The sequence below is a fragment of the Puma concolor genome, chromosome E3, assembly GCF_028749965.1.
Source record: "Puma concolor isolate L17-30 chromosome E3, mPumCon1.1.hap2, whole genome shotgun sequence".
Classification (NCBI taxonomy): Eukaryota; Metazoa; Chordata; class Mammalia; order Carnivora; family Felidae; genus Puma; species Puma concolor.
Window position 1 is genome coordinate 9,461,032 of NC_141682.1, and position 25,455 is coordinate 9,486,486.

The following is a 25,455-nucleotide window of genomic DNA, read 5'->3' on the forward strand; positions in this document are numbered from 1 at the left end:
GCCCCCCAAAACAAAAAGGGCTTAAAAATTCTTTTTGGGGGCACCTGGGTGGCTCAGTCGGTTGAGCGTCCGACTTCGGTTCAGGTCATGATCTCATGTCATGGTTTGTGAGTTCGAGCCCCGTGTCCGGCTCTGTGCTGACAGCTCAGAGCCTGAGCCTGCTTCGATTCTGTGTCTCCCCCTCTCTCCGCCCCTCCGCCGCTCATCCTCTCTCGAAAATAAATACACGTTAAAAAAAAAAATTCTTTTTCTACAACCAAAAGAAACCAACATGGTCAGTGTATATAGGGTCATGTTGCTATCTGACCTAAAGGCTAGTACTGGTTATTCCTTCCAAATTTTGGGTGAAGGGTAGAAAGGGTAGAAAGCTCCCTCTCTGTAAAGAAACAATGGCCCAAAGGGACCTAATGGCAGAGGGGGATCTGTGCTCCTCGGCAGGAGTAGGGGATACCAGGAGCTTAGGTCAAAGAACAGCTATGGCTCAGATTCCAGGCTTTTTCAAAATATTTCTAATGATGAAACGTATGTAGTTTCACTTAAAAAACTGAGAAAAAAAAAAAAGGAAAGTTAAGAAAATTAAACCGTCCATAATCTAACCACACAGCTTATATCACAATGCATTTCTTCCCATTTCATCTTCTAGACACGTCCTTTTAGGAAGCTGACAATCACACTGAAAACTTTTTGGGCTGTTTTCTTCTGTTAGGCCATCAGTTTTCCTTACATCTCTAAAATTTTATACATAACTCAGTATTCATTGTTACGTAAGTCTCTTACGTGGATGTACCCATACCCTTTGACTCTTCAAGCAGCAACTACTGGGAAATACCCCGTGGTTAGCTTATATTCTTAATAAACCAAACCTGATGATTACAGAGAAAAATTAATTCGGGCCATGTTTCCAAGAGCACTTGCCAAAAGATGATCACTGCAATTTGCTTCTACTGGTCTCCTGACCCCCACCTCGCCTCCATCCTTGGCAGCCAGAGGGATACTCTTCACCTCCAAATCAGATTACAGCACTCCTCTGCCCAAATCCTCCCACGGCTCCCCCTTTCAGAATAAAAGCCAAGGGGCGCCTGGGTGGCTCAGTCAATTGAGCGTCTGGCTTGATTTCAGCTCAGCTCATGATCTCACAGTTGGTGAGACTGAGGCCTGCATCGGGCCCTGCGCTGACAGTGCAGAGCCTGCTTAGGATTCTCTCTCTCTGCCCCTCCCCTGCTTGTACTCTCCCTCTCCCTCTCTGTCTCTCAAAATAAATAAATAAACATGAAAAAAATAAAAAATAAAAAAAAGAATAAAAGCCAAAGCCAAAGTCCCTTCAAGGGACAACCTGCCCCTCCCTCAGGTCTGTCTTAGACCCCCTTCCTGGTGACCTGGCCACCCTGGCTCAGACCTCCACCTCTCCCAACACCTCCATTCCCTGATTAACACTTATTGCCATCTAACACAATACACAATTTCCACATTACATATCTTGTTTGCTGCCTTTCTCAGTGGACTCCAAACATCAGGAAGGCAAGGACTTTCTTCTGTATCCAACTGATTGGAAGGCTTAGTCCTCACACACCCAAGGACGCTGCCGTAGGGATCAGAGTAGCGTTTCTCAGTCTCCCCACCAGTGACATCCTGGGCCAAGAATTCTTTGTCGTGGGGCCGGTCCCGTGCATTTAGCAGCATCCCTGGCCTCTACTGACTAGACACCAGTGGCTCCCTGCCCAACTTGTGACAATTAAAAATGTGTCCAAACATTGTCAAATGTCCTAGGGGACAAAACACCCCCAGTTGAGAACCACTGGGTTAGACAGACGGGGCACAACTCCGAGGGGAACTTGGTGGTCCCATTCTCAGTAATACTGATCAAAACACACAACAAACCCTAATGTGAGCACACAGGAGAATAAAGTAACCTGCTCAGGTCACACGGACACTGTGCAGCGGAAGCAGAACTCATCACCAGGCCCTCTTAACTAGCACAGCGCTCTTCCTCTGTGCTGGCCTCTCTGCCCACAAGCCCCTCCATTTCTGCAGGTGGAAGCAGGCAGTTTGGGTTCAGGAAACAGGGGGGAAGGGGCGGGGCGGGCCTCTGCCCTGCGCTCTCAAGGCACTCCCTACTACTAAGAGGTACATCCCATACTGTGGTACCTGTACCACTCACAGCACCTGTCGGGGACAGGATGAAGGGCCGAGAGTCAATTCTATATATAACTCCACCATCAGCATGGCACCTGGCCCAAAGCGGGTGCTCCAACACATACTAGAGGCAGGAAGTGTCTTACCAGTGTCCTGGCGGAACTGGGTCCAGCTGGGGAGGTCAATGATGTAAGGGGCCAGCGAGGGGTCAGCTTGGCCTAAGGGGATGCTGTGGGCCAGACTCCCCAGCCCGAAGCGCTGGCCCTTCTGCTGGACAAACTGCTGCTCGATGTAGCTGCAGACAGTGGCACTGTAGGGGTGCCAGGTGCCCAGCCCATCCTGCCATTCCCACACGGCCACTGCCACGGGGCTGGTGTACACCTGAGCCAGGGAAGGGCCTGGGGCCATGGCCATCTTCCCCAGGACTCCCTCTTCCTTCCCAAACGGTTTCAGACCACTCTGGGCTGAAGTCTCGGGTTCATTGCCCAGTGCTTCCAGCAGACCTGTAAACAGGACAAACAGTTATCAACATACACGGTGTCCCTGAGAGTTGGCCTCAATGCAGGGGAAAAAAAAAGTATTTTCCCACAATCACTTTTTTCCCTAAAAGAAAAGAGCATTTTTTTTTTTTTTTTTTTTTTCAACGTTTATTTATTTTTGGGACAGAGAGAGACAGAGCATGAATGGGGGAGGGGTAGAGAGAGAGGGAGACATAGAATCGGAAACAGGCTCCAGGCTCTGAGCCATCAGCCCAGAGCCCGACGCGGGGCTCGAACTCACAGACCGCGAGATCGTGACCTGGCTGAAGCCGGACGCTTAACCGACTGCGCCACCCAGGCGCCCCAGAAAAGAGCATTGTGAATCAAGTACCTGATCCTGTCTTTTTGTTCAGGCAGCCAGGAAGAATTCAGTCAATCAAGCAACGTACCTGCCTCTGTAAATGTTCAGGAAGATACTGTGGAGTGAATTTTGGGTGCTAATCAACAGCCCAGCTTCTTTTTACCAATCATTTCCTTCTGACCTAACTACTGAGTATATCCTTGTATACTGTTTTCGTGAGTCACCCCAAATCCTTCGTGTACTGAGGCCACAATGACCCCTTACAATTATGTGAACACTCTATGGTTTCCAATGCAGGTTTGGGAGATACCGCTATGCTCCTGACGGGAAAAACCTGTGTCTCAGAAAGGACTGGGGGCTCAAGGACCCTCAAGAGGGTCAGTGGCAGAGCTGAGACTGAAAGCCTGGTCCTAGCTCTGCCCAGGTCTCCAGGGTACCCAAGAGACTTCATTAACCATGAAGGGCGCCCTAGATAAACATTAAGATCTCACAGATGCAGAAAGCCGGCCTCTCCGCACCCCTGTCTGGGCCTAGCTGACCATCAGTCAGGCCCAGAGAGTTTACACCCAGCTCCTGAGACACTCTTCTCTCAGCCACCCTCGCCCATCCTCTTCTCTTGTAAACTCTACTCAGCCTTGAGGCCCAGCCTGTGTGGTTCAGGGAGCCCTTCCCTGGCTCACGTGAGCTTCTGCCTTGCAGCACCGGCCAGAATGCTAATGCCTCTATATATGTATGAGGAGGAGGACGTTCCAGAATTTTCTGCTCCTCCAGACAGCAGCGAGCCGGGGAGTCTGTCTTGTCCACAGTCCTATCGCCAGCTCCAGCAGAGATCTTGTCATGTGCTAAGTGTTGTATACATACTAGTTGACAACACGGCTGAACGCGAAGCCGCCTGCAGTGGTCTGAGGAAGGGCGCTATACTGTGAACGTACCGCGCCAGGCGCCCGGAGCACCAGCACTCGGAGTTCAGTAGGAACAGGACCAGTGTAGTGGCAAACACCAAATATACCTGTCTCGTGTATGCCTAACAGACTGACAAGGTGGCATTTCTCCCACTTTACAAGGCTCAGAGAGGTCAAGGTCTTATTGAAGGTCACATGAATACTGTTGAGTGGCGGCAGAGAACAAGCCCAGATCAACCCGGCTCTAATGTCCATTTCTGAGAGAAGAAAACTCAGCCTGACTCCACCTTGGGCTCCACTTACAGGCCGCGCTGAGAAAGGCGGAAGGAGAGAGGAAGCTGTGTCCCAAGTCCCCCAGCACCCTCAGCGGTTACAGCACGTCCACCCAGGGCCCCGGTGCCAGTACGGTTCCCAGTCACACCATCTGTTCAGATTCCTACACAACCCTCTTAAGTGAACACGCTGAATTTTCTCCCCATTTTGCAGATGAGGAAATCAAGGTCCAGGCAGTTGTGGGGACTTGCTTACACAGTGGGACCCTGGGCTTTTTGCTGCTGTCCCTGCGAGTGCACTGCACTGTCAAGGTGTCGAGAAGGCCAAAGACACCCGCCACAAGGAAGGCAGAGCTGGAGCCCTAGGTGAAAGGAACAGGCACAGGCTTACTTACTCCACTCGCTGTGTCATCCTGACAGAGGTACCCGAGCTCTCCAAGTTTGCTTTCCCCTACTTGACAATGATGATAACAACATCCATGTTCCGTGCTTTTCACGGGCATTCAGACAGACAGGTGGTACAGAGCACACAGCAGATACCCGCAGAGCCTGTCCTCCCTCCCTTTCCCTGCCCACCCCTGCCCCCCATCCCCCGGGGCCTCCCTCCCACCCCTCAAGTCCAGGTGAGGAGCGGCAGCCTGGGGCGGCACTGGGCTACACAGCACGAGAACGCGGGCGATGAGTCAGGCCTGCAAGAACGCAGAGCACGCCCGCGGGTGCCAGGGCCGCCAGTGAGCTGCCAGCTGCTCCAACAAGAGCACACATCCCACTCTGGAGGATCAGACCTGGGATGCCCTTGGGTGGCTGGCTTATTAGCTCCGTGACTACAATTAGAAGTCTCTGTAACCACATCCAGGTACAAATCACAGGACCGGTTTCAGAGCCAGCTACTCCCGGGCTCGGACTTTCCTCCTGGCACCTCCTGGCAAGCATCACTCACCCGGCAGGCAGCGGGGGCCTCCCACAGATCAGCACCCGTGGTCCGCTCCAGCATGTCCGCACATCCCCGGATGAACCAACTTGCAGAACTTTGCCAAACAGCCAGAGAAATGCAGGCTAGTGCTGCAGCTCAAGTTTTTCCTGAACGTGTTCGGCCTCCACCGACCAAGGGCGCACCCTCCTCAGGCACTGTTGGGGTCCTAAAGACCCAGAGATGAAAAAGACACGGCCGCTGGTCCCCCCTCAAACCAAGGCCTCCACCTTACATCCAGCCATACCAAATTTTAGCAAGTGCCAGAACATTCCAAGCCATTTCCTACCACCTCACAGCTGTAGAGCCTGCTGCTACGTGTGTCCAGACTCCAGTCTTCTCTTCACCAAGAACCCAAACATGCCCATCTTTCCAGAATCAGTCACAGCACCCCTCTCCTGAGCCCTCTGACCCACACCTCACCAGAAAAGTGCTGACTCCACCCACCTGTGAGTCTTCACTGCATATCCTACTTATCCAAACATGAACACAACGACATCCACTGGTCTCGGTGTCTGTCTGCCCACCGGAACAGGAACTCTCTGAGGACAGAGCTAGTGCTGGCCCAAAGCTGGGGCTTTAGTTCTTCAAATGCCTAATATCCCAGAGGGTCTAAAACCCCAGCGGACAGAAGAGAGGTGAACCTTCTGCTCCAGGGGCCTGGGGCACATTTGAAGCAATGTCCAAAAATGCCCACTGGCATGGCACCTGAACAGAGCAATTACGCATGTCCAACAGCCATGTCAATGCGCCCATTCTCTGCAACAACCTCAGCCATCACGAAGCTGCAGTCCAAAAACCTAATTTGTCTCGGCTCCTAATGATGGGGGCTATTTAGGGTGTTCCTAATTATGAAAATAATAATTATTATAATTGCCCATAGAAATAGTCCTCGATCTGGAACCTGAACACCTACAATAATGGAATTCTTAAATAAGTTACAGTACATTCTAATGATGGAATATAAGTCTTGAAAAATGTTTACAAAAGGCTTACAGACCTGGGGCACCTGGGTGGCTCAGTTGGTTGAGCAACTGACTCTTGATTTCGGCTAAGATCATGATCTTGCGGTTCGTGAGTTTGAGCCCCACGTCAGGCTCTGCGCTGACAGAGCAGATTCTCCCTCTCCCTCTGCCCCTCCCCTGCTCCCACTCTATTTCTGTCTCTCAAAATCAGTAAACATTTAAAAAAAAGAAAGGCTTACAGACCTAAGATAATGTTCACGACAAATGAAAAATACAAGATATGGAACTGCACAGGCCCCACCGTTAGGCAGGAGGGTGTGCCCTTTATTGAACACCTACTGCGGGGCACACACTCTGCCTGGTGCTCTTGTCATCCAGCCCTCAACCCTCAACTGGAATTATGCCCATTTTATAGATGAGAGAACTGAGGCCAAAAGAAATTAAGAATTGGGGTGCCTGGCTGGCTCGGTCAGAAGAGCATGTGACTTTTGATCTCAGGGTTGTGAGTTTGAGCTCCTCATTGGATATAGAGATTACTTAAAAATAAAATCTTAAAAAAAAAAAAGAAATTAAGAATTTACCAAAATCTATGATGCCATAAAACCTATGTCCTTTCTGCCCTGCATGAACTAATTTTTAAAAGGCTGGAAGGAAGGGGCGCCTGGCTGGCTCAGTTGGAGGAGCCTGACTGAGACTCTTGATCACCATGAGTTCAAGCCCCATGCTGGGTGCAGAGATTACTAAAAATAAATAAACCTAGAAAAAAAAAAAGGCTGAAAGGAGAAAAAAGACTGGAAGGAAGATCTCTAAAATGTTAATAGGAGTGATGGATCATGGGATTTTTTTTTTTACCTCTTTCTGTACATACAAATGCTCTACAATGGTCATATTACTTCTTATGAGACCAAAGTAACATTTTAAAAAATATTAACGGGGCACCTGGGTGGCTCAATCGATTGAGTGTTTGTCTCTTGGTTTCAGCTCAGCTCATGATCTCATGGTTTATGGATTCAAGCCCCATGTTGGGCTATGCACTGGCAACTCGGAGCCTGCTTGGGATCCTCTCCCTCTCTCTTTCTGCCCCTCCCCTTCTCGCCTTCTCTCAAAATAAATAAATAAACTTAAAAAATAAATTAAAAATATCAACAGCCTTGACCACGAAGAAAACCTTCCTGTTTTCCTTCGCATTTTCTTGTGCAATTTAGCTGCAAATCCTGTCCACAGTACTGTGGCTGCGAGGCACAGAGGAAATTTGCTGTTCTACCAGAGAGGAGTTTTCACACATAAGAAAAAAAGTTACATGTGTCCCACAGTCTTTCTATCCCCAGAGGATTTAGAAAAGCTTTCGAACAAGATCTGAGCTGGCACAAGAACGTGAGTGAAAACCATCTTGCCTAATTGTGGGTCTCCAGGTGGGTGAACCACACGAAGGGATCCCACCAAAGCTGCGGCCTCTGGGCAGAAGGCTTCGAGTGTGGTTTTTAAAGCAGTGCTCACACTGAGTGATCACCACCTTGCCAATACATGAGGACCCCACTTCATCCCTCCAAAGCCCACCCGTGCCGGGCTCAGCAGTTCACCCTGCAGTCCATGCTTGGGACAGTGGCTGTCCCACACTCTCCAATGTCCCGAGAGGAGATGGAAACGGAGAGATCTGTCAGGACCCCCTCGGCGCGCGCACACATATGCTCCACACTCGGTGACTTTGGGGCAGTCACTTCCCTGTCTGTAGACTCCACCACTCAGGCAGTCAGATGGGTTTGCCAGCCTGTTACAAGCAGTGGAACCTGTTTCCAAATGTGATCACAGGCCACCCACTGAATAAAATTTAGGAACACGAGGTGTTCTTTTTGACACAGAAATGGTCTTCATTCCTTCTTCTCAAAACGCCCAGGATGCTCTTCTGCAGAAGAGTTCTGAAGGGCATGGATGGGAAATCAGCGAGAGCAGGCAAACAGGAGGCCTATTTTTTTTTTTTTTTTTAAGTAGGCCCCACACCCAGGCCCGACACGGGGCTTGACCTCACGACCTAGAGATCAAGACACTTAACCGCCGGAGCCACCCAGGTGCCCCAAGGAGGCCTATTTTCTATTCCACCTCTTCTTCGGACCCTTTCCAAGAAGCTCAGCCTGAAACTCCATACCCACCAGTTGACCCAGGGAGTATAACCTTCCCAGACCTCTCACAGTGCAGCCAGCCCCCCGGGTCCCATCAGGAAACCCTCCTGCAGACCTGGGAAAGTCCAATCCTGCACACAAGCCCAGCAAAGAAATGTTCTACCTGACTAGAAACGTTTTTAATACAAATTAAAAACAACGGAACATTATTTTTTGGCCTATCAAAATAGTAGAAAAAACAACACACACACACAAACACCCCTTAATTTCAATACTTGGTGCTGGCAGGAGTACAGAGTCCTCATATCACTGGGAAGGATAAACCCTTTCCAGAAAAGTGTGGTAACAGGTATCAAGTGGTTTAGAAATGCTTACTCACTTTGACCCAACAATCTAAGGAGATTGTAGAAAACCTCTGACATAAAGGTATTTGCTGTAGCACTATTCTGACCAGGTAAAAGAGAAGCAGAGAGAAAACTCAACAGAAACACTAAAATGTTCGGGACAGCTGCGGCCACTGACTAGAGAAACCTCAGGAGGCCTTTTGTTCAACTTCCTTACGTACCTGAACTCTTCACATTTTCTAAAGTGAGAAAGTATTACTTCTGTTAGCAGTAACACGTCTCTTTAATATGCCCAACACCTTTAAAAGATCATAAATAGAAACCAAACCAGCACCACCGTCATGACTTAGCATTGTTACTTTAGATGGCCACTGACTATCCCCGTGGGTTTCACAAACAACAGACCTGGTCAGAGTACCATGGCACCTCTTTGCCAAGAGACATCCCCATCTCTGAGTTGCAAGAAAAGGTGCAACCACCCAGGTGCCTGAACTACTGCAAGAGGTAGGCACTGCAAGACGAGGCTTTTGTCTTGAAGAGAGATGGCTCGAGCCGGTGCCGCCCAGAACTTACTAGGTTTCTGAGTTATGGAAGGATACTAGTACATGATCTGTCCCTTGCACGCTGGAAGGGAAGTGATAACTCCTCCTCTAGCTGTGCCTACCTGAGCCCTCCAGGGGCTGGTCAGGGCAGAGCCTTCAAATAGGGCACCGAAAGCCACAGGCGACAGGCACTAGCAGATGGCAGGCACTAGCAATCTTCGATCCCCTGTATCGAAGGATCCCTTTGATCCTTCTCTACCAGGAGCAATGTGACCACTGGTGACCTGTCAGGACAGAGCCCTGGTCCCCAGGCCTACCCAGGGGTCAAAATGGGGGAGCAATGGAAGCAGTGGCAGGAGTAACAGCGATGGCTACCAACCAAGAGCTTACGAGGCACCAGGTGCTAAGAAACTCACATGAGTCCTGGGGCGGGTCTTCTCCTGACTTTATAGACGAGAAGAGAAGGCAAAAAAGGATGACCAACCCGCCCAAGAATACATGGGTATAAAGAAACCCAAATCTGTTCCCAGGGTCCACTGAGACAGAAGGGGTCCACTGATGCTGGACAAATCGGCCTGCCAGATGTGTTTTTCCTGGCCTATACAGTTTTCAGTTTTTTTTTTTTGTTTTTTTTTTTTAAATTTTTTTTTCAACATTTATTTATTTTTGGGACAGAGAGAGACAGAGCATGAATGGGGGAGGGGCAGAGAGAGAGGGAGACACAGAATCGGAAACAGGCTCCAGGCTCTGAGCCATCAGCCCAGAGCCTGACGCGGGGCTCGAACTCACGGACCGCGAGATCGTGACCTGGCTGAAGTCGGACGCTTAACCGACTGCGCCACCCAGGCGCCCCCAGTTTTCAGTTTTTTTAAAAACTGAGTTGATGTTTAAAAATTGGAATATTCACCATTAAAAAAAAAAATTCCAGATTTCCAGCTTTTAGAAAGCAGAAAAGTTGGCAACATTTGCAGCGCTGACCTAGATTCATTATCCATCCAGCAACAACTCACTAAACCACTGTGGTGGCTGGGACACACTCTCGCCAGGTCACCACGGTTACCGTGACGCCCCCCCCCCCCCCCCCCCGGCAGGAGTGAGCAACCTTCTCCTGTAAGGGGCCAGAAAGTACACATATATTTTAGGTTTTGCAGAACACAAGGCATCTGTCACATCTACGCAACTCTGCCACGACAGTGTGAAAACAGCCACAGACAATGTGCAAACTAACCACAGAGTGATCAGTGTACAGCTTCCCCAACACCCATCGCCGTGCTCACAGCGTCCTATAGTTGAGAAATACTTCTCTGAATCCACGTCTCTATCAGAAAGTAGGAAAGGGCCTCTGCTGACATGCCAGTCTTCCCCCAGTACCTGAGGGCAGCTTGAGACTCTCTACCCTGTGAAATCTTTACTTTCACCCACTCTTCCACTCTGGCAGAAGTGGCCACTTCTAACAATCAATGTCCATGTAATATCTGAGTGCAATTATCTACCTGGCCCTCCACTAGGGCATAGGGTCCTTAAGGCAAGGACTAAGGTCAGGAAAAGACTTTTTAAACAAGATACAGAATGCTGAGTACAAAAACAAAAAAGAAAAAAAAGGGGGGGGCGCCTGGGTGGCTTGGTCAGTTAAGCATCTGACTCTTGATTTTGGCTCAGGTCATGATCCCAGAGTCATGGGATCAAGCACCACGTCAGGCTCTGTGCTGACGGCACCGAGCCTTCTTGGGATTCTATCACTTCTCTCTGCCCTTCCCCCACTCACACACTCTCTCTCTCAAAATAAACAAACATGAAAAAAAAAAAAACATTTCACTATGTGAAAATTAAGAATGATTGTTCAACATGGGGCACCTGGGTGGCTCAATCGGTTAAGCGTCCAACTTCGGCTCAGATCATGAACTCATGGTTCATGAGTTCAAGCCCCACGTCAGGCTCTGTGCCGACAGCTTGGAGCTTGGGGCCTGCTTCGGATTCTGTGTCTCCCTCTCTCTCTCTCTGCCCCTCCCCTGCTCGTACTCTGTCTCTCTCTCTCTCTCTCTCTCTCTCTCAAAAATAAACATTAAAAAATTTTTTAAAAGAATGGTTGGTCAACAAAAGACGTCTTTAAGTAGAATGACCCATTACAAGCTGGAAGAAAATACTCACAATATGAACAAAGGATCGAAATCAAGAATATATAAAGAACTCTTGGGGCGCCTGGGTGGCGCAGTCGGTTGGGCGTCCGACTTCAGCCAGGTCACGATCTCGCGGTCCGTGAGTTCGAGCCCCGCGTCGGGCTCTGGGCTGATGGCTCGGAGCCTGGAGCCTGTTTCTGATTCTGTGTCTCCCTCTCTCTCTGCCCCTCCCCCGTTCATGCTCTGTCTCTCTCTGTCCCAAAAATAAAAATAAAACGTTGAAAAAAAAAAAAAAATTTTAAAAAAAAAAATAAAAAAAAAAAAAAAAAAAAAAGAACTCTCACAACCAGTAAATAATAAAAAGTTGGGGCGCCTGGGTGGCGCAGTCGGTTAAGCGTCCGACTTCAGCCAGGTCACGATCTTGCGGTCTGTGAGTTCAAGCCCCGCGTTGGGCTCTGGGCTGATGGCTCAGAGCCTGGAGCCTGTTTCCGATTCTGTGTCTCCCCCTCTCTCTGCCCCTCCCCTGTTCATGCTCTGTCTCTCTCTGTCCCAAAAATAAATAAACGTTGAAAAAAAAAATTTAAAAAGTTGGCAAAAATCATAAGCAAATACTTCACAGGAAACACACATGCCAATAAGCTCATGAAGAGATATTCAATGTCAGGGCTCAGGAACATAGAAATCAAGATCCCAATGATCCCATTTTATATCCATTCAATCAGGAAAAGTGAAGTCTGCCTATAGTGAGTGTTGGCAAAAACGTGAAGCAACTGAGTCCCATGCGCTGGTGCTGAGGGAGTGGATACTGGTAGGACCACTTCAGAAAAGTCTGGCTACATCTATGAAAGTTGCACATGATGGATGACCCAGCAAAATATCACCCCTAAATTCATACCCAAGAAAACCTCTTGCACCTGTACTACAGACGTGTATGGGGATGTTCAGAGCAGCACATTTGCAACAGCAAAAATCTGGAAACAACTAAGTGCCCATCAGTGGAAGATTAGATGCATAAGCTGTGGTGTGTTCACGGATTCTTCAGTAATGAATATGAATGAATCAGAGGACATGCAATAAGATGGGAAATCTTAGCAACGTTTTCTTACTTTCCTCAGAAACACATAAAACTACATGAGCATGAAAGCGAGGGGAAAATGGTTATCTCAGGATGGGGAGAATGATAAAATGACTACAGGTAAACTTTCGTTTCAAGCTTTTGTTCTGGGTGGGTGGAACGTGGTAACTTACTACATTCCTTACAAATCACTTAGGAAATAAGTAAAAGCAAGCCATGCGTGAACAGTGATGAGCATGTATTAATCTAGCTCTGTGTTTACCCAAAGTAGAAATGAAAACCAACACATTTTAACCCAAGTACCAAGCCCTACCCCTGACACAGGGTTTCTGTGTGGCCCATGGCCCCATTCCTGCTGGCCTCTTAGGTACCTTTAATATGTCTGAACCCAGGGGCGTCTGGGTGGCTCAGACAGTGAAGCAACCGACTTCGGCTCAGGTCATGATCTCATGGTCCGTGGGTTTGAGCCCTGCGTTGGGCTCCGTGCTGACAGCTCAGAGCCTGGAGTTGCTTCGGATTCTCCGTGTCTCCCCCTCTCTCTGCCCCTCCCCTGCTTGCACTCTCTCTCAAAAATAAACAAACATTAACAAAAGCTTTTTTTTTTTTTTTTTTTTTAGTTTAATATGTCTGAACCCAGACTCATCTTCCTTCCTGATTGTCCTTTCCCCCTGGATTCCCTGGCCCCAGGCAGTTACGAGAAAAAGCTGGGTTTCTAGATCCTCACAACCTTTCCCCTCCAGCCCCGCAGCTGCCACGGCTTCCTTTTTCTCCTCCCTCCTCAGGCCCTGTTGCTTGGGACTTATATGCCTCTCACCCTGATAAGTATTCTCTCTGAAGTGGCTTCCCCAAATCTGTCTCTCCTTCTGGTCCACCTGAGAGCCAAGTGCAAGATTGAGCCTCCTGAAGTACACTTCCGGAATAAAGTTCAAGTTCCTTAGGTTGACACTGAAAGCCCATCACAGTCTGGTCCCTTCCTATCAACTGTATTTGCCAGGGAGCTTCCCTTCAATACCTTACTTTTGTCTGTGCCTCCCCTTCCCCCAATCCATACCTGCTACCCCCATATACATCCAGTTTTCCCACCTCCATACCTTGGCTCTGTGCAGAATCCCACCCACGTAGCTACACATCCTCACCTTACCCATACTTTCAAGACCCAATTTATTTATTTTTTATTTTTTTAATATTTATTTTTGAGAGAGAGAGGGGCAGAGAGAAAGCACCACTGGGGGAGGGGCAAAAAGAGTGGGAGACAGAAGATCTGAGAGGTGAGCATCACTCTGACAGCAGAGAGCCCAACGTGGGGCTCGAACTCACGAACCGTGAGATCATGACCAGAGCTGAAATCGGACGCTTAACAGACTGAGCCACCCAGGCGCCCCAGGACCCAATTTAAACGGCACCTCCAAGATGCCTCGATGTGCCCGACTGAAAGAAAACACCCGCTTATCAACTTCCACAGCACCTGTCTGCCCTCCACAGTTCTCTACGTCCATTCTATCTCTCCAAGGAGACTATGAGCAAACTGGGGGCCACATCTCATGGCATAAGGAAATAGTCACAAAGAGAATAACCCAGTCGAATCCATCCCATACTTTCCAGCCAGTGTGCTCATCTAAAATGCCTCTTCTGCTGGGGCGCCTGGGTGGCGCAGTCGGTTAAGCGTCCGACTTCAGCCAGGTCACGATCTCGCGGTTCGTGAGTTCGAGCCCCGCGTCAGGCTCTGGGCTGATGGCTCAGAGCCTAGAGCCTGTTTCCGATTCTGTGTCTCCCTCTCTCTCTGCCCCTCCCCCGTTCATGCTCTGTCTCTCTCTGTCCCAAAAATAAATAAAAAACGTTGAAAAAAAATTTAAATAAATAAATAAATAAATAAATAAATAAAATGCCTCTTCTGCTGGGGCGCCTGGGTGGCTGTCGGTTAAGCGGCCGACTTCGGCTCAGGTCACGATCTCGCGGTCCGTGAGTTCGAGCCCTGCGTCGGGCTCTGTGCTGACAGCTCAGAGCGAGCCTGGAGCCTGTTTCGGATTCTGTGTCTCCCTCTCTCTGACCCTCCCCCGTTCATGCTCTGTCTCTCTCTGTCTCAAAAATAAATAAACGTTAAAAAAAAAAAAAATGCCTCTTCTGCTAAAATCCTGCTCCCCGGAGCCTTGGCAGGGCCCCCAAAACCCTCCGCGCTCAGCCCTCTCCCTACTTCACCAGCCTCCTCTACCCCACACCCATCCCTTGTTGCTTCTGCCACACGGAGCTCCTTACAGGGGCCCAGGCACACCAGGCAACTTCTGGACTCTGCAGACGTCAACTCCTCTGTGGGGCTTCTTCCCTCCTTTCCAAGTCCTACTCCTCCTCCATGACTCACCTTAGTTTTCCTCTTCCCTCCTACCCCTTCCTGGACAAACGGGGTCGGGGGGTTGGGGTCCTGCCCTGCGACTCCCCCCTCTCCCCCTCCGCCTCAACACATATCGCACCAACAACACCTTGCCACTGCCTGTGGTTCGTCTGTCTCTTCCACCAAACCGTGCATTCCCGGGTGACAGAAAGAACCGTTGCCCACCAGTGGACCCCAGCACTGGGCATGGGCCTTGACACAAAGGAGGTACCCAGTTTTGTTTGTGCAGGAAAAAAAAAAAAAGAGACATAAACATTTCCAGGTCAGATGCAGAAAACATGACTTGTGTCCTTCATCCCATAAAGCATGCCCTAATGGAAACCACGTGGAAAGTATACTCTAAGACTGGTTAAACAGGAGAAGCCCTTGGCAAGAAAGCACTTGAATTTATTTGAAGACAGTTGGCAATCAACTATCAACTCCCAAGGCTGACTTTTCATCCCGGAGACCTCAAAGTCCAGCCTCCCCTACCGAAAACCAGATTGAGAAGGGAGCAATGTAACGTCCCCGGGGCTCTTACCTTTTCTCTCTGGAGAGCTGGCACAAACTGTCCCTTCTTGATGGAGACAGTAGATCCTTAGGAGGACTGACTTGTTTGAGTTCCCATCTTGATATAAACGCAAACAACAAAAGCCGAGCAAATCCGAAAGGCCTGCTGACTCGGCAACACAAATTCCAAGGCACCTTTGCCAACAAGGAAAAAGATGATCAGGTTTTAAATTGAGAAACAGCAGTCAGTGAAAGCGAATGCACAGATGTTGGGTCTGTGTGCTGCGGCTGGGGACTGAAAACCACCAGGTTTATTTTCCAACAGCCTGGGCAGGGCAGAAGGTACAACAGTCTCCCTCCACCCACTCAGTCATCAAGGGAACGGTGGAAACAAACAAACAAACAAACAAACAAACAAACACCTCAGCAATTTCATGAAAAGGCCTAAACGGACTCCATAAGCCACTCTGCAGTGATAAGTATCCAGAAAATTAACACACCAGAGAGGGTGAAAGTTTGGCCAAGGTCACACAGCAAAAGAACAAGAGGCCTAGTTACAGCTACCCTGATGGTAAAGCCTGATGTTGGCTTCATCAGAAAGTTCACCTTCCAGAACTCCAGAGGAGCTAGGACGGCAGGCAGAAATATTCGGAGTTCATTCTTAAGGGGCCAAGCGCCCGTGCACACACCATTTCCATTGTTACTGGCACTTAGGGAAGTGGAACCAGTGTGGAGGGGAGCAGCTGGCTTGAGGGAAGGGGGGCGGACGGAAGGCCAGCTTCAGAAAAGAAGGTCTTCTAAATCCTCCTCCACATACAGTATGCACCCCTCAAAAGTAACCCAGGGCCCCAGCAAACTCCTGTTTCCTGGAGGGCGACCCCTACTTGAGGCGAGGGAAGCAGAGTTACGGGGCAAAAACTCTTTCAAAGTACGGCCCCGGGCTCCAGCGAAGTCGTCCACCTGAAGGCAGACCCCGGACCCCGGGAGAATCCACGCCCTCACCGCGTAGCCCGGTGACAAGGCCACCCCCGCCTCCTCCCGGTCCTGTGGGGAGGGGTACCCACCTCGCGACGGCCCCAAACTCCCAGGGTCTGCGCCCCTCCCCCTGCTAGCCCTTCGGCTTCCACCCGGCGTTCACCCTCGCAGCCGGCACCCAGTCCCGTCCTAAGCTGCCCGCGCCTCCGATTTCCCCGACGCGGCGGCCCGTCCTCCCAATCCCCCCAGGACCTCACCCCGGGGCTCTTCCCCGGCCCGGCCCTCCCTCACTCGCACGCCCGCCCCCTTCCGGTCCCAGCTCGGCTCGACCCCCGTCCTCCCCCCTCCCCCCCCCGCCCCGCGTCCCCGGGACCCCAGCCCTGACGACAAGCAGGTGGCCTGCCCGCCCCTCTCACCGAGGCTGAGGAAGGCGAGGGGGCAGGCTGAGGGCACCGCCGCTCTCGGGCTACAGCTGGGGTTCGGCCTGGGCACCGCTCCCGCTGAAGCTCCGACTCTGAGGAGGCAGCCAGAGTGAAACTCGGCGTCGCAGCTTCCTAGCGCCCCGGTGCGCATGCCCAGGACGCGGGGCCTTCTGGGAAATGTAGTTCCGTGGGTTGGGGGGCGGGGCGGGGCCCAACCCGTCGCGCACCTGTTCAGGTATATCTATTCCTCTTCACTCTGTTCACTCACTGACTTCGTTAACTTACTGACTCGTTTTAGGTACTTTTTAACCGATACGTAGGTGATGTCAGGCCCTGTGCTGGGTACTGGGGATTAAAACGTGAGTTATGAACTTGGTTTTTCTCCTGGGAGAGCTTCGTATCTATTTGGGGAGACAGATACTCAAACATAGAATTACGGTACAGTGGGATAAATGGGAGTTTGAACACAGGAGTTGGAGCGCAGAAGGGTGTGCTTAATTTGAGAGGGGGTGTCAGGAAGACATCACAAAGCGGTGTTGCATGAATTGGATTTTGAAGCATATATAGGGGTTTGCCAGATGGAGTACAGAGAAGTTCTTGCAAAGGAGGAGACGTGTGAAAGTGCCTGACACAATCGGGAAGCAGTGAAATGTTCTCTGTGGTCAGGGCAAAGGGTTTATGGAGGGGCTGAGGACAGAGAAAATAGATTAGGGTGTGTCAGGACAGGAGTGTGGGGAGCAGGCTGGGTAAGATTATGATCGTCTTTAAATGCCATGCAAGGAATTTAGGCAGCTGGAACCAATAGAAAGATTCAAAGCAAGGGGATGACAGTCAGCATTGCACTTTAGAAGGATACCGTGTGCGGTAGGTAGAGGATAGGTTAAAGGGACAGAGAAAAGAGCTAGGAGACCAGTTTGGTGGACATTGCTGTCCAGACAGAAGGTGATGAGGCCTGAACCAGGTTGGAGACTGCCCTTCTGGGATCACAGACTTCCCTTTCAAAGCTAAAGAAAGCTATTCCCAAAATATGCTCAGATGTACATGCTCACACACACGTACACACGTTACATGTACAATCTTGCACACAGGTTCAGGGGGTTCAGAGTTCTCTGAATCTTGGACTCTAGTTGAGTAGAGTCCCTCGCACTAATACCCCTCACACTTCATCAGGGATTTCAGAAAGAGACGCTCCCCTAACTCCCCCATCATTCAGTTCAAAACTTCATTTTTTTTTTATTTTTTTAATGTTTATTTATTTTTGAAGGAGAGAGAGACAGTGTGAGTGGGGGAGGCGCAGAGAGAGAGAGAGAGAGAGAGAGAGAGAGAGAGGCACAGAATCCGAAGCAGGCTCCAGGCTCCGAGCTGTCAGCACAGAGCCCAATGCGGGGCTAGAACTCACAAACCGTGAGATCATGACCTGAACCGAAGTCGGACGCTCAACCGACTGAGCCACCCAGGTGCCCCTCAAAACTTCATTTTATAGAAGAGGAAGCTGAGGCCCAGAGAGGAGGGGAAGGAGTGCCTGTGGCCCCACTTCTGGTACCCTAGGCCAGGACTCTTTATGACCCAGGACCTGACTTACAGGACACAGGCCTTGAGTTTGGGGACACACCAAAGTCAGGTTCTCCCAATTACACCCAGAGCTAGCTCTCTTTCTAGAACTGAAGGGTAACTTTCTAGTTGTGATTTATACTATGTGACTGCAGTGGCTACAGATTAGGATGCGAACATTTCCCCATCTTCTTTCAGAATCAGTTTTCTCAGCCATAACCATCTACACCAAACATTTCTTTTTAAAAAAAATTTTTACTGTTTATTTATTTTTGAAAGCGAGAGAGACACAATGCAAGCAAGCAAGGGAAGGGGCAGAGAGAAAAGGAGACACAGAATCCAAAGCAGGGTCCAGGCTCTCAGCTGTCAGCACAGAGCCCAATGTGAGGCTTGAACCCATGAATGGTGAGATCATGACCTGAGCTGAAGTCAGACGCTCAACTGGCTGAGCCACCCAGACACCCCTACACCAAACATTTCTAAAGCACTTAGTGTGTGCCAAACACTTGGCATGCATCACTTCATTAAAGCCCCTCAGTGAGGTAGGTATTATCATTTTCCCCATGTTATTTATTTTTTAAGTGGGCTCCATGCCATGGAAGGGGTGGGGCTTGAACTCACAACCCTGAGATCAAGAGTCGCATGCTCTACCAAGTGAGCCAGCCAGATGCCCCCTCGTTATCCCCATTTTAAAGATGGGGTCACCGAGACACAGTTTAAGCGATGTGTCTAAGGTCACACAGCCAGCAACTGGCAGAGCTGGTCTTAAAATCAAGGTGGCATCTAACTCCAGATTGAGCACCCCTATATGAGTGGCCTCGCTGGTGGGAGGGTGGTACAAGCTGAAACGGTCTGAAGCGTTAGAAAAGCCTTTCAACACTCAAAAGATATTTTCTTTTTTTTTTTTTTTAAATTTTTTTTTTTTCAACATTTATTTATTTTTGGGACAGAGAGAGACAGAGCATGAATGGGGGAGGGGCAGAGAGAGAGGGAGACACAGAATCGGAAACAGGCTCCAGGCTCTGAGCCATCAGCCCAGAGCCTGACGCGGGGCTCGAACTCACGGACCGCGAGATCGTGACCTGGCTGAAGTCGGCCGCTTAACCGACTGCGCCACCCAGGCGCCCCTCAAAAGATATTTTCTTAAGTGCTTCCTTTTTCCTCAGTGAAATGCTTGCCTGATATTGTCCAAAAGTCCCACTGCACACACACCTACAGGCTCAAACAGAACTGTGGTGGCAGGCCAGGCTGGAAAGGTTCTGGAACCTAGGCTCTGGAGAGGGGAAGACATCTCAACTCAGAGAGCAGGAGGAGCCAGAGCGCTGAGGAAGGCTTGATGGGGCTGCCCAGGTTGGGGACCAGTGTGGGAACCAGAGGGAAAGCCAGGGTAGAGAAGCTTCACAGAGGACACAGCCTGGAAGGCTGGGTGCATGGGGTGGCTTTCCATGAGGTAGAGGACACTAGAAATGTGGCTGGGGGGTGTCCGGTCAACAAGGTGAGGGGGAGGTAGGGAGATGGGCAAGAACAGCCAGGTGGGAGGTTCTGGAGCCGCCTGGGTAGAGGCAAGGGCTGGGGAGTCACCGGCAATGAGACTGAGATCACGTGGAAAGACCTCAGAAGATAAGCAAGGTTAGTCCGAGGCTAAGGAACACTGACCTTTGAAGGACAAATGAAACATAGAAGTGTCTGAAGGGAGGCTGGACTGGGGCGAGGCTGGTGAATCAGAGAATCAAGGGGAGTGTCCCATGGAGGTGGTACTCAGTGGTGACAGATGCTTCTGAGAGGCCCAACAAGGTGGCCGGCTGGGAGGCAAGACTATACCAGAACCGAGGGCTCCTGTCTCCCAGCTCTGGGCTCTCTCACCTTGCGGTCTCCAGGAAACGCCCCAAACTTCCAACTTAACTACACAGAGGCCACTGGTGTGTCCCTCGTGGTTTCCGTTGAGAAGCAGAGGCCTGAGCACAGAGATGCACACAGGTGTGTGTGCTTGGGAAGGTTGGGAAGGTTCCAAAAACAGTCTTTGTGTTCCACGCATGGGGGCGGGGGGGGGGGGGGCAGAGGGAGGATAAACCCACACATGTGGAATGAGGCTACTTACATAAGGTTGCCCATGGCTGTGTGTGCCTGGAAAGACGCTAGACAACACGGTCAAGTCTGAGAGGCAGGATAGCAGGTGATTTTCACTTTCTTTGTACTTTTCTTGCCCCATTTGAGTGTGTCCCAATGAATGGTTTCCTTTTTTGTAACCTGAAAAGAAAGACTATTTTTATTTGGGGAAAATAGAGAGTTCTGGTAGCGAAAAAGCAGCAAAATAGGGCAGCAGCAAGAGGGAGCATGTGCGGGGGCACGGACTTTTAATTTTTAGGCAGGACAGAGCAAGTGTGCTGTGTTCTGAGACTGCAGCAGGATGGCCCTCAGGAAGCTGGAAATGAGGGGCCTGGGATCGGCCACTTGCAAACTGAACTTGAAACCAATATAGTAGCAAAGGATCCGCAGCAACTAGAAGAGGGCGGGTTAAATGACCTTGGAACACTAGTTAAGAAGAATGAGGAAGATGCACAGGTACTAAGGGAACAATGGCCAAGGTCTAGGGTTAAGCAAAAAAGAAACTTTCACAGCATACGGAACATGCACCTATTTGTGGTTTTGGTTTGGAAAATGTGAACACGCCTCCCTCCCCCTCCACACACACAGTAGGGCAGGTTAGGTATGCCTGGCACAAAGGGCACATGGGGGTGAAAGGGGACGGAAACATTCCTGGCATGGGCTCTTTGTCCTCACAAAAATCATCTGCCCCGAAGGGGAGCTTTGTGTGTGTGTTTTAACATCTCAAATGGAGCTTGCTCACCGGCTTCCGAAGGCTCCCTAGCAACTAAGAATGAATGGCGTGGCCCAAGAAAGAATGTGGCTGTTGGCCACGGAATGGGGAGTGATGGTGGCCAAAGAAACTCTTTTTTTTTTTTCCCCCCAAAAGTTCTTAGACTCCATTCCAGGTGCCAGGATTTACTGCTTCCGAAGGTTCCGATCCTGGAACAGCCCCAGCTCACTCAGGGAGCAAGAAAAGATCCATGACATAGGGGCCCAGCATCACTGCTCAGGGACTCAAGCACTTTCTGAGGTTTTGCTTGGAAAGGCAGAATTTTGTTGCTTGGTGCCACTCGGCTAATTGGCCTCCATCTGACGCTCTGGAGGGACCGTCTGATTAGAAGCCACAGCTGCCTGGCTCATTATTTCTGATTAATAGACAGCACCTGGCATCTCTGGGCGACAGTGCCCACTCAGGACCCAGGTGTGACCTACACGGCCAACAAAAGCGTGATGGCTCTGCAGCCCCAGGACGAAGCCCCTAAAAGTGTTCGTCATCTTATGTAAGTCCCAGCCCCTTGGAACACGTTTTGAACTGGCTTGTCCTTTTTGCTGGTTCCTTTGCTGCGAGTCTGAAATAATTGATGTGTACTCACAGTTAACTCATCCGAGAAGTTTGCTTTCACACCAGGCAATCTCACTGGATCTATGCCCTCCACCCCATTGTAAGTTACTTACTCATTTTAAGTTAGTACTCTGGCATCCTGGTTTGAGATCCATAGAAGAGAGGTGTCAGTTGTGCGTGGACAAGGCAGGCCTTTTAGCCTAAAGGCTGAGGGCAAGAGGCGCCCCCGAGAGACAAAGTTGTCTTTCTGGTGGTAGCCAACCTCCCCCGGAAAACTTCCAATAGTCCCTGGCTGCTGCTTAGAATTGATTGCTAAAAATACGTGATAAATCTAACATCCATCAGGAAAAAGCGTGAGTCTCAGATACAGACATGAACAAAGAGATTACGAAATGTCCTCTCGCACCCTTCCAGATACCCTGACTCTGTAAAAGTCTGCCTTTCCTGGTCTTTGACGGAAGATATTTTGCAATTCTGTATATTGTGGAAAATCAGTAGTGCAAATTATTGCAAATAAGTCTTGTCTGGGGAGATGCAATTGATTTCTGCCCTTTGTAGGAAGCCAAACTTGCGTCTATCAACAAATTCATTTCTGCATTCCTGTTACTTTATGCAAATCTTCGGATTCTCCTTTGAACCCATTTCGCCTCTGGCAGTTCCCCTCAAGGAAGGAGTTAAAACAAGACCTTTGGGGCGCCCGGGGTGGGGGGGGGGCGATCTCTTAGTTTGTGTGTTCCAGCCCGCATTGGGCTCTGCGCTGACCATGTGGAGGGAGCCTGCTTGGGATTTTCTCGCTCTCCCTCTCTCTCTCTCTTTGTGCCCCTCCCCCGCTTGCACACACGAGAGTTCGCTCTCAAAATAATCTTAAAAAAAGACCTTGGACATATTTTCATTTTGTATTTGTACAAACATGATTTTACTCCCCGGCTCCCCCCTTTCTCCGCATTGTCCTTTCTTCCCCTGGCCACCAGGAAGCACAAAGGCAAAGTTTTAAACCCACGGAGTGTCGGTCCACTGAGAGTTTCACGGGATGTGATAGGCAGCTGCCCCAAACACCAGGGAAACAGGTGGCCGTAGGCAATGGAAATCCAGACCCTCAGCTGCCGGCCACCTCCCTCCCTTTCCCCGCTCTAGCCTCCAGTGGAGACTGGAGGCAGGGCCCTCGGATCTCAGGGCTGGAGGCCGCCTCTCGGTGGCACCCGGAGAGATGAGGCCCATCTGGAACTGGCTGGAGCTGACCTGCTCCCCACACTTCCTCCTCACACCAGCTACAACCACTTCCTGTTCCCAAGGACAGCGGAAGTTGGAGAGGACTTCCCAGGATGTTGCAAGCCCCAGAAACAGGAGGGCAAGTAGCGGATGGACAGTCCCCCCGGGGGTTGTGGAAGCAGCTGGAGCTCAGAGTGTGGTTCTGTCTGAACACCTGCTGGTGTTGGGGAGGGAAAAGCCTCGTCTTCCACAGGTTTTTCTGGCCGGTCTAAGAATTAAGTTGGTCACCAGCTAGACCTCAAGACTCGACAGTTGCTGCCTACATTGTACCCATTAACCTTTGTCTTACATCTTCCCCTAAACTCTTCTTTCCAGCTTATTTCTAAACTCAGGCAAATGAAATCCGAAACCACCCCTCAGGGGATGGCGAAGGCCCTGACAAGGCCTCCCAGACCACCCAGACCTTTTGAGCTAAACTTGACTTGCACTGGGGCAGATGCACCAGAGTGGCCTCTGGAATGACCCACCTTTAAGTTTACCTCATTAGAATACTAAAACCCTCCCCCAGGGAGGAGCCTCAGCCCTCATTTATGTAACATACAAGGTCTCTACAGGCGGGTTTCCTTAAGGCACATGCATCACGCCCACCTCTACCTAGGCCTCCCTGTCTAAATAGCCATCCTAACCCTAAACAGAAGGGACCCATTCGCCGTCTCTCTCGGGGAGTCACTGCTTTGGAAGCCATTCCCTATGATCTCCTTGGCTCTCCGAGGAGCGAACTCACGTTTGTTAGGCTAAAAGTTGACAGGAAACAGATTAACAGAACAGCAGGTTTAATTTTGCTTGTGCGAATCTCTCACAAATATGGGGTTCCCAAAGTTAAAAGGAAGTACATATGCCCTCCTGAACCAAAAGGGATGAGAGCCTGGGGCTTCAAAGGCACAGAAGGCAATTCACAGACCAGGAAGAGTGAATGTGTGTGCCTCCCCACGCCCACCCCCTCACCCCCCCCCCACAGGTGGATCACTTAGAGAAGATTTAGCTCTGGTAAGAACCCCATTGTGGGAAAGATGCCCAACTTCAATTCTTCTAGGTAGTTAAGGGGGCAAAAATTTCTCTTGAACTGTTGGGTCTTGATGGGCACAGAGGTGATCGTGAGCTACAGGCAAAGCAGCACACTTCGCAGGGGGGGGAAGCTTGTTCTGAACCCCTGTACTGGGCCCCAAGTAACACATTACCCCTCCCAGGAATGCTGAAGTTGAGAACTCAAACCTCCTGAAAGGGGTCGATGCTGAGGAGGAGGAAACATGCTCAGTGAGGAGTCAAGCTGCGTGGGACGGGACACAGGCCCTCTGGCCCAAGTCCTGCTGCCTGAGCCCGGATGCCACTCCGCTCACGGTGTGGGTTACAGATGAAGTGGCCTGCCAAGGCAGCAGTGGTGGGGAGCCGGGCTGGTCCTTTCTCTGCCTCCAGGTCAGTCTCTGTCCCTATGGGTCTTCCTGACATGACCTTCCATGCAGTGGCTCCTTTTCATTGTTGGCGGCCCTAGGAGGCCTCCCTCTCTACTCCACGGCTCATAGACCATCAAAGCCCTCCCTTCTGCCAGGGAGAAGTGTTCTCCCTTTCTCTCTTCCCTCCACACCCACATCCCGTTTTGTCCAGCTAGGGCCTGCCCGCTCTTGAAGGATTTGCTCCAGGGTCACCAGCTCCAGGAGGCCCACCCCTCTTACCTCCAGCCTTTTACTTCCTCACACAGCCCACTCTGACCTGCTGGGGGGGGGGGGGGGAGAAGAAGGATTCTTTCGGGATGCAAACCCCCGGCCCGGTGCACTTGAATCACCTGGAGATTTTAAAATGCAGATTCAGTCTGGCATGGGACCCAAAACTTGGCCTTTCCGCAGATCCCCAGGTGATGCTAATAGTGTTCACAGGTCACACTTAGAGGGGCAAGAGCCAAGGTCAAGGGGCTTCCTGTTCTCAGTAGACCCAGAATCCCAAGACTTTGGCCAACTGCCTCTATCAACACACTTGAGCCCCTGCCCCCAGCCAGGCCCCAGGCTGCAGAGACACACGGCTCCTTTCGCTTCCAATCAATTTATGTCCAACAGGCCTGCCCAACAGGTACCAGCTCCATTTTGCCCACGAGGACCCTCAGGCTCACAGCAGGTAACTGGCAAGGTGGGGAGTCCTGGTGAAGGTGATTTTCACTCAGGAAAACGAGCCAGACCTGATGGGGGGGGAATGGGGGGGTGGGGGGAGTGGGGAATGGAACCAGCCAAGAGCCACAGCACTCAGACAAGGGGCCACATTCCCTCCTGGACACTCCCAGGGCCTGGGAGAGGAGGGCAGTTCTACCTGGGAGCAAGAGAGGCAGCAAGACAGCTCCCATCAGTGACAAGAAGCTTCAGGCAGTCCCAGCCCTCCTGAGGTGCCCACCCCCAAGCCAGGGACCTGTCCAGAGCTCCCTCTCTCTCTCTCTCTCTCTCTCTCTCTCTCTCTCTCTCTCTCTCTCTCTCACACACACACACACACACACACACACACACACACACACACACACACACACACTCTCCTTTACAGCACCTTCAGGCCCAAGGGGACCACTGTCCAGACCACTGCCCTGGACCTAGTCACCTCTGGCCTCTGGGCCTCTAGCCTGCTGCCCCTAGAAGACTCAGTCCTTTCCTGCCTGCCCCTGCCCCCACACCCAATTCAG

The 25,455-nt window shown here is 50.6% G+C and overlaps 1 protein-coding gene across 3 annotated transcripts in view; it reads right to left on the minus strand.

The window, feature by feature from the left end:
* DTX2 (deltex E3 ubiquitin ligase 2) overlaps window positions 1-16,686 on the minus strand; it is a 36,651-nt gene extending 19,965 nt beyond the window's left edge. For 2 of the 3 annotated variants that reach the window (XM_025923328.2, XM_025923327.2), the window contains exons 1-3: window positions 16,544-16,686; window positions 15,184-15,347; window positions 2,280-2,636 (exon numbers count right to left, since the gene is read on the minus strand). In XM_025923328.2, coding sequence (XP_025779113.1) covers window positions 2,280-2,547 — 268 coding nt within the window. In that variant the 5' untranslated portion in view covers window positions 2,548-2,636; window positions 15,184-15,347; window positions 16,544-16,686. Of the gene's footprint in view, window positions 1-2,279; window positions 2,637-15,183; window positions 15,348-16,216; window positions 16,346-16,543 lie in introns of those variants that run through there. The other variant, XM_086692015.1, reaches the window with a different exon arrangement.
* Between the last annotated feature and the right edge of the window lie 8,769 nt (window positions 16,687-25,455).